At 33.9% G+C, this 10,061-nt stretch overlaps 1 protein-coding gene across 1 annotated transcript; it reads left to right on the forward strand.

Annotated features, from left to right (window-relative positions):
* The first annotated feature begins 2,802 nt into the window (after positions 1–2,802).
* On the forward strand, positions 2,803–9,900 carry LOTGIDRAFT_233329 (hypothetical protein). The gene is made up of 9 exons (XM_009059135.1): positions 2,803–2,901; positions 3,590–3,779; positions 4,220–4,352; positions 4,803–4,907; positions 5,134–5,310; positions 6,512–6,678; positions 7,074–7,317; positions 7,719–7,815; positions 8,034–9,900. The coding sequence occupies exons 1-9, from the start codon at positions 2,855–2,857 to the stop codon at positions 9,046–9,048; spliced, it is 2,175 nt and encodes a 724-aa protein (XP_009057383.1). The 5' UTR covers positions 2,803–2,854; the 3' UTR covers positions 9,049–9,900.
* The last annotated feature ends 161 nt before the right edge of the window (positions 9,901–10,061 follow it).

Here is a 10,061-nt window from a genome sequence, read left to right on the forward strand (position 1 = left end):
GAATGAAACATTAAAAAACTAAATATGTAATATGATTTAGTTAGATCATTGATGTCAAGTGGGTCAGTGGCGGAGCATTTTGAATTCAGTTTCAACACTTGTAACCCCTTGTCTAGGGAGTAAGGGAGCCTAGGTCAGCCACTGGGAAAAGCACAAAATGAAGCATGCATATTAATCTTTCTGTAGTTTTATTTATGACATTATTACATTGGTTATATATTAATGTTTTTCATAATACTTGATGATATGCCAGAATTGGTATTATACAAGAAATGGATATATAAGAACTGAAGTACGAGCTACTAAAGAATCTGAGGGCTGTTTATCGTTTGATGGTAACCAGCCTTCTATAGAGAAGTGTAATACTACAGACCACAAACAACTGTATACGTATACCAAGGTAGATTAATATTCACGACGCTACCCATTACGCACTCTATCTGATCACAAAATTCCAAAAATACTTAACCTGAATTATCCCCTTCTTTTGATATGCGTTCAAATTTTTGCTCGTAAACAAACATTAGGACACATTCCTCGAGAAATGTTAATTGTTCTTGGAGCAATTGCATAGGAAAAACACTATCAAAGATAAAATATTGGAAAAATTTAACTGAGTTATTGCCCTTGCAGAAGGCGTTCGAATTTTAACGGAATTTTAGAGAACCATTTCACAGGTTGTATGGTTTGTTAAAAAATAGTCTTTTTTTTCTGAAGCATTTTTATATTTAAATGTTTTTTTGTCTGTTTTGTTTGCAGGATAAAATGTTATTGAATGTGGCCAACAAAACTTGTATAACTTTAGATATCCATCAGAATGTAACAGACTCTCTGTATCTTGAACCTTGTGATGGATCGCTTGGTCAAAAATGGATATTGAAGACTAGAAACGGAACATTATTATAATGTACAGTGAAATGTCGTTAAAATATATGATATCATGCTCAATAAACACTACTATTGTCTGAGCAAAGTAAAAAGTTTTGGACGAATTGGAATAGCACTCTCAAAATATCACTGTTAGTCTTAGAATGTCTTTGCGTTGATAAAAGTATACATGAGCACATATTATGTCGTCAAAATTTGTTTTTACAGAGGACAATTTTCTGCCAATATTTTGACATGTTTGGGCTTTCAAATGTAAACATGATGTTTGTTTAACGCATATACATTCAAAGATTAACTGTAGGGACGGATATTGCAATTCTCTTAAAAAATTTATAGAAAAAATTCAAAAACTTTTTACTTTGATCAGACAATGCCAAATATTTTCACCGAGATGGCCGGAGACAGGGCTGTAAGGGCTATGATGTTTTAGCGAGGGCTCTGGGTAGACTTTAACGGTAACCACCTATTCCGTAGACTTCATATCATGTTATTTATATTCAAATGTTTTGAAATAAAATATTTTTTTTATTTATTTGTCAATTTCACTCGGAGACATTTTCCTATTATGTCTATATTTAGTTACGGCTCTGGCAGAATAGTATCAAGTGCTGAAATATAGCGCGGTCACTCAGATTGCAAAGAATTATTTTGATCAGTTCATGTATTTATAGTACGAAAAGACGGTTTATCCTTTCGATCTGCATCACCAACAAGAGGGGACTTAAATGACAAAACCAGAATTCGAATCCTAGTGTCCTTCACACGGAGCCATTCAGAAGTCCCCATATGAAAACAGCGTTATGAGCATCAATGGTGTGCAAATAACCGAATATTGTCCATTAGAAAATCACTTAAAACTTTTGAACCATGCATGTGGTTAACCGTTTTAACATTTTTGCAGTGTTAGTGTATATTTAAATTATTTTTATCTCGCGAAATTCAACTTTCTATAACTGTTTCCAGAAATCGCTATGGAAAACTTACCAATAACAACACCAAGTACCTCTTCAAAACTTAAATATATGGTGACCATGAACATTTAAGCTAGAATGTAAATCGCTACCAGTTATAAACACCCGCGGGGTGATGACTACTCACAAAACAACCATCATAGACATATCCTTCTGTCTTTACAGTAAATTCTCATTATCTCACAAATCTGAAAGAAAATGCAATTTCAGACATCAAATTCCAAAAATTAGTTACAAAAGGACAATCAAAATCCTCACAAGAGAGGGAGAAGAGGATTTCTAAAAATAGCATGGACTAAATTTGCATAAAATGTTTCAGTGGCCCGAGTCCATATTCTAGTAAATAAAATACGCGTGCGTGCACTCTCAACACCGACAATCGATACCCTTATACGGCTTCATATTACACGGCGTAATCAATATTAAAATTCATTGTTAATATGCTCAAGTGCGAGAGAAAATGTGGACTCAACCCTATAGATCTGGTGATGTTCTTTGTTAACGTGATACCAAGGTTATTTATTTGAATCACTGGCTATCGTTGTCAGAAGTCATCCTTGCCATCTGTATTGTATTGTATTGTATGCGTATTGTTGCGAAAAATGAAAGTATCCATGCTTTTAATGACCGCTACTCTTTTTCGGCACCAAACGTAACTAATGGTGATCGCTATGGTAATATCGTATTACATATCTACCTTAATATGGGAGTGAACTGAATAAAAAATGCAACTAGAAAGCCATTAAATCAACATGTAACGGAAAAGTTTTAAACTCGATCTTACCGTTAAAGTATATCAATACATTCTTTGCTGCTCCTGAGCATGGATGTTCAAAGTCTCCTTGAAACTATGGTAATGATTGCACAATTTCAAAATAAAGTTTCGTAATTATTATTTGTTCAGAGAAATATTGCATTATGTCACATGATGTTTTGAAGAATAGCATAGTTGAAATCATGAGATAGTTGTCCAGAAACTTCAAACTCTTCGATGCATGATGGTTGAACTACTAATAAGTCGACATCGTCACGTATTTCTACTGTAAGTATATGAGTATGTGTTTTTTTTGTATTGAAAATCATATCAAGCCTTATTGAATGGTGTTTGTACGGTTTGTGTTTGCCAAGAAAATTGATATTGTATATACATAACTTGCGGATGTAAGGTGTGGATAGCTTTATTTCAACTGCCTGTATATCTTTTTAAAAATAAATACGACGTACGGTTGTTCTTCAGTTATATAAAATATGAGTTGTAGAGGTAATGATATTTGCTAGACCTTTATTAGCATTATCATATTTCCCATAAAAGCATTATCATGAAGTCGTTGGCAATGGCAATACTCATTGGCGGAGCCAGGTTTACGTCCGAGAGGGGGCGATATATCTGGGATTGCCCGAATCTTTAACCTACCTATTTCTGCCCGAGTGGGGGGTGGGGGCGACAGTTTGGCTCCGCCACTTTCTACACTGACGTCACTGATCTCATTGTTAGCGGTTAAAGGTATTAGTTTTGTAAAGAGATACGCAAGGATTACAATCTAGTAAAGCGGGGATAAATCCCTTTAACTTCAATCAATTCTCAAATTTCTTAATCACTGTCCAAATGAAATCCGTAGCTGAATGTCATGATGAATTTTTAAGTGAAATGCGGAATACCAATCGAGTTCAATAAGACTTTTTAAAATGTATGCGACTGTGTCAAAGTGTTTGCTCTATCTATTTTCCAGCCTGTTCATAGTCTGTTCTGTAATAACCACTGTTTATGGATACGGGGCATATCGAGATCAAATACCTAACGGAAATAATGTACCACATCCTTGTAAACCCAATTACAAGTGGAATGGAGTTGGACATAAAAACGTAGACGGTGGTGGAAACAGGAATCCATTTGGTGTAGATTTTGCCGCTGCCAATAAAGTAAGCGTTAATTTTTGCTTAAGTTATTCTAATGCAATGATTTTTGATTGTTCCCTGGCGAGTGCTACGGCGGGAATGTCTAGTTGATAAACCAAGCAGCAAATATGTTGATAGTATGAGAAACCTCGCTACTTTTTTACCAAGTACCAAATTCTCGTGGTTCTGAAATACCAACTCATCTTTTCTTTTCGGTAATCAGTTCTTGGAGAGTTTTTGCGCAGATATATCTGGCCCTACCCGTTTCTAGATCGAGTTGATCAGAGCGACTTTTGAGGTTCTCACCATGATTTTCCCTTCTTGGTACAACTCCGTATGTAAATCCTAAACCTCTACAGTATTTTGGTAGCTGTAAAGCTTTTTAAAGACAAAATAATTTATGCTCTTTGGCTTTTGTCGGAGTAGAGTCGACCGAGATTGGTTTTGCATCGTTTTTTTTGCAGGAATGGACTACGGATTTCTGTCAGAAAGATTCTGATGGTGATGGAAAATCAAATGGAGAAGAACTCGGTGATCCAAAGTGTGAGTGGACTGCTGGTGGTGTACCTTCCAGTACCGAAAATCTATCACATCCCGGTGAGAATAATCGCATTTTTTTAAAATTCACTGTGTGCCTTAAATATTCAAGATCATAATCATAATCAAATTCATTTCAAAATAATTCAAACAAGGAATTTTACTGACTATTTAGATATATGTCTTTGGTCAAAATAAATCCCAGATGTGATCAAAACTGTACTCTCTAATTGATTCTGCTTTCCCGGGGACTGTTTTTAATGAATCACTATAGAATGCTACGTTTGATATTGGACCCTTGATCGGCCGGGTGACCCTATTAAGTCGTCACAATTTACTGACATCAATTTGGTCAGTTGCTGAACACATTATATGTATAGAATAGCGATTCCCCACATAACCATAATCGGACAAAACATTGTCCAAAAAATATCTACTTAATCGCGAAATAATGCTCGACGACTTTTTTTTTTATCAGATTGTAATGTACGGTTGATTTTAATTTTCAAGGTGTCTGTGAACCTGTGGATGATGTAAAATGTAAAGAACAATCAGACTGGGTAAATGAAGCATGTGAATATGATACTTTTGACTGTACTGGTATTAAAGAACAGGGTGAGATTAATTTGACCTACCGTAAAACCCGACAAATCTGGCCTTATCCGTTCTTCCGACGTCAGATACGGAAGGAATAGTTAGGGTGTTGCTTCGACCCACCATTAAGTCGCTAGGTTTTGATAGTGTCCACCATGTTAAAAACCTGAGCCAAACAGAAAATGCTGAATTATAGCTTAATGTTTCTTTTGGAGTCACTTTGACATAAAAAAAATTACAATTACAGGAGTCAAACAGATGAGCTTTAGGTTCCCACCAACACCTGTACCGGCTAAAGAAACAACATATATGTGTATGGAATTTGAGCTGGATGTAAGTGATGACTTTCATTTGATAGCAACTGAACCCATCATAAATAACACCAATGTTATGCACCACGCCGTAGTTTTTGGATGCAAAGATGGTAGGTTATCTTTACAATTCATTCTCAGCCTAAACATAGGGTGAGCCTTCGACTGATAGATCAACTGGATTCCCAACCAACTACTTCTAGCAAATAGCAAAAACTGGTAAAACCTGATCAATCTGGAACTAATCCCACTGGAATATTATTGCCGCCACCAGTTGCCATCAATCAAATTGTGGACTACAAAGGTTGACATTTTCAGTGAACGCATTTTTGAATATATAACGACATTATCAATACTTGGTTTCATTATTGGTGATGTCATTATTACATATCTCATGGCATTATCAAATATCTGACTACCTTATTAAAAATCTGTGTACGTTACTAAATTATATCCTAAGGCATAATTTGAAATATAACGACATTATTAAAAACCTTACGACATTATTAAATATCTTTCGACATCATTACATATCTGAAGGCATATATTATGATGCTTACTCTTTTGGAAACACCTGAGAGTACTTTATTAGAGGTCCACTACTATATAATTTTTACTCTTGATTTTGCCATACTTCGGACGAGATTTTGATTAACAGAATTGTCTTGTTTATATGGATTTTTATTAAACATCATTATTAAATATCTGAAGGTATTATTAAATAATATCTGAAAGTACAATTGAATATTTGTTGATATTATTAATACATATCTGATGATATTATCAAATATCTGATGACTTTATCAAATATCTAAGGATTTTATTAAATATCTAAGGATTTTATTAAATGTCTGATGATATTATTAAATATCTGATGATATTATTGATATATGAAGATTTTATTAAATATCTGATGATGTATCAAATATCTAAGGATTTTATTAAATATCTAAGGATTTTATTAAATGTCTGATGATATTATTAAATATCTGATGATATTATTAATATATGATGATTGTATTAAATATCTGATGATGTATCAAATATCTAAGGATTTTATTAAATATCTAAGGATTTTATTAAATGTCTGATGATCTTATTGAATATCTGATGATATTATTAATATATGATGATTTTATTAAATATCTGATGATGCATCAAATATCTAAGGATTTTATTAAGTATCTAAGGATTTTATTAAATATCTGATGATATTATTAAATATCTGATGATTTATTAATATATGATGATTTGATTAAATATCTGATGATTTTGTTAAATATAATGTTGGTATATTATGATTACGTTATTCAGGAATTCGAGACTACTTATATAATTTCACACACGAATGTGGCATGGTAGCTAGTAGAAAATGTTCCCAGATTTTAAGTATTTGGACTTTGGGGAGCTCTGGAGAGTGTTTCCATGATCAAGTTGGTTTTAGACTTGGGAGTAATGGATATAAGCGAGTTGCCCTGCAGGTAACTGAAATTTATTCCTTATAGAACAGTATACAATTAATAATTCTTCGTCACGTTCGTTAGTTAGTCACACAATATCAATAAGTTCAAGGCAGCAAAATCCCCACCAGAACAAGTTTGGCTTTATTGTCCCCATACCTTATGAAATATGAGCACTGACCAGAAACATTTTTCGCACGAAACGGTAACTAAAATCGACTTGCTATCCAAAGGTGATATAATTAGACGTTTCTTGGAATAATCCACTCGATAAATCTTAATATTCGAGTATTCGAGTATATCCCAAATTTCTTCATTTAATTGAAATGTCTTCGTGCAATAACATAGACGCACCACTCATGCTAGTGATTAAACCCTATTAATGACTTCCATTTCAATTTTGTTTTATTTCAAAGTTCCATTGGAATAATCCCGGTTTAGTTGATAATTATATTGATGAATCTGGTATGATATTATATTATACTGCTAATAAACGAGAAAATGATGCTGGTATTTTAACTATTGGAGCTGATTATTTAAACATTCCACCTTTAACTGCTTCAACTGAACAGACCTCAGTATGTCCTGGTTCCTGTTCCAAAAATTTTATGATTGGTACAATTTATGTGGTTTCAGCCTTCAATCACATGCACTATTTAGGTTCGTTAGTTTAGATTTATTTCCAATGCCAAGCTTTCATGAATTAATCTTATACCTTGACTGCAATAGCCACCTTTCTTGTTTCACGGAAGTTTGTAAATGCAGCGATTTGTACGCTACCGAATACAGTCAATTAGAGCTCTGGACAAAAATCTATTTACAAAAGGCCACACTTTGTGTCGAGGGTTATGGTTGGCTGTATTCAAGCTAATCAAATCGCGGCCTACTGATTCAAGAAATATGATTATTGCTGTCAAAGTATAAGACGAAGTTCTAATAGCTTGACAATTCGAAGATATTCGCATATTATTGTTTCTTATTGCTTATTTAAGTCGAAATTATATGATTACATTTGGGTGGCGACAAAGGGATTTTATCTTGTTCCTACTTTAAAATTTTAGGTAAATCTCAGAAGATAGAATTATTTCGAAATGGTGTTAAAATACAAGATATAACTAATGATCCCGTATATAATTATGATAGTCCAATTATTCATGAGTAAGTTTAAATCTGTTCTTTACAGCATTAAATCTATCTCAATTTCTGTACATTGTCCTATCACTATCAAGCCCCGTCTACTCGATCAAACATTTGTTCAAAGCATCGACCTACAGTTGTATGAACCTGTTCGTCTTGATGTCTAATTTGCTGATTAGTAAATGCACGGACGAATATGTATTTGATAGGTATGTTTATATATCATTCTTTCTTTTTAGGCTGTCACCAATCATAGAGGTTCGACCTGGAGATACACTATCCACAACATGTACTTTCGATTCACGATCCAGGAACACTACCACCTATTTCGGGGATGCTACCAGTGCTGAAATGTGTTATGGATTTATAACATATTACCCGAAGGAAAATGTAGACAAGGAATTCTGTACTGCTTGGGAAACTCTTCCCAATTGTTTCCTCGAAGGTGATCTTGATGAGGACACTAAATTCTTTTACAAAGGATGCAACGCCTACACGTTCAGAAGATTGGGAAATGTTGATGGCTTTAATTTTACAATATTATCCAGTACTTGTATAGGCGGTTGTCCAACAGAGTGTAAGGCCTACCTTGACACTATGTTTGAACATCCATGCATGATCGAAGAGCAATTACGTTCTTATCTTTTGCAATTTTGGCAAATGTATAAATATAACATCATCACTGACTTGTTTAAGGTCTGCTATCCCGATGGATTACCACCTTTACCGACTACAATTACTCAAAGTACCACTGTGGCCTCTACCAAGAGTGTCCCAACTGATCCTAATGAAAGTTCTTCTGGTGATCCTTCAAAGGTTGACCTAACTGATCCTACCAAGAGTGTCCCAACTGATCCTACTGAAAGTTCATCTGGTGATCCTTCAAAGTTTGACCAAACTGATCCTACCAAGAGTGTCCCAACTGATCCTAATGAAAGTTCTTCTGGTGATCCTTCAAAGGTTGACCAAACTGATCCTACCAAGAGTGTCCCAACTGATCCTACTGAAAGTTCCTCTGGTGATCCCTCAAAAAATGACCATACTGATCCTACCAAGAGTGCTTCTGGTGACTCGGTTGATGTTACCGACAGCACAGTTGCTGGCAACAATGCTAGTACTATCTCTTCTGTTAATGATACGAAAAGTACGCCTGAGAGCAACACCGATGGCAAGAATAAAACTTGTGTCAATAGGCCAACAAGCATTACTGCTCTAATTATAATAATTGGCATTTCGTTGGTTTTCAAACTCTAATGAGAGAATTGTTTTGATAAAACTGCTTTTTAATTGTTGTATCATTTGGCTTTATTTGTTTATTAAAAGTTGTTACTATTACATGGACAGGGCCAAATATATATCTATATTGTTGATGGTACTGAAATAGAATTTTTGTTTGCAAACGAAAATTTATGCTTAAAACTAAAATTAAAGCATGAAAAAGTATGCGATTAAATTTTTCCATCTTAAAGGGACATTCCTCAATTTTTGTAGTTCAAAAATTCTTTTCGGCTCAAATTTGTGTAAACTATGCACCAAAATCTAGAGAAAATTAAATGTGCCCTTTATCGTATCTGAAAGTGAAAGTTTTAACTAAAAAATCCAGTCGTAATTTGTTAAACGCCAAAAATATGTAAAAATAGTACGTAGAGTTTATAGTTTCAAAATAACTACTGTACGGATTTGCGTAAAATAAAATACCAATTGTACTGAAATATGTCTCCTACGTATTTTACAGATTTCAACTAATAATATCCAGCCGAAACCGAAACTGATTAATTAACAATTAGTACTCTCCGTTTTTAATTAACCCTTTTAAAACAAATACAGTTTTATCAAGAAAATAAGCAGATATAAATAGCATACTTTAAGGTATAATTTACTACGTTTTTGATAATGAAAACTTTTACAAAAAGGGGAGTACCCCTTTAAATAAACCATTTTTTTTTGGTCCCTGATAATATGTAAGTTTATTTTGTATTTTGAGCAGTCAAGTTTTTTTCTTTAATACATAAGGAGTTATTTGTTTATAGTTAATCATCACTTGAGAACGTTACCTGTATGTGTAATGAAACGTTGTGTTTAAATAATCAATAAAAGTCTATATCCATAAAACTGCTGTTTCGTCTTATTGTATTTCTTACCTTAAATGAAATATGCAATTGGTTTTTGGAGAAGAGAGGGTTTGATTATCCCACATGTTCAGGCCTCGGATGGAACATATACTTCATCTAGAAATTGGAAGGCGTGGTCTAGATCATCCTCATAAT

This window comes from Lottia gigantea (assembly GCF_000327385.1).
Source record: "Lottia gigantea unplaced genomic scaffold LOTGIsca_37, whole genome shotgun sequence".
In the NCBI taxonomy this organism is placed as follows: Eukaryota; Metazoa; Mollusca; class Gastropoda; family Lottiidae; genus Lottia; species Lottia gigantea.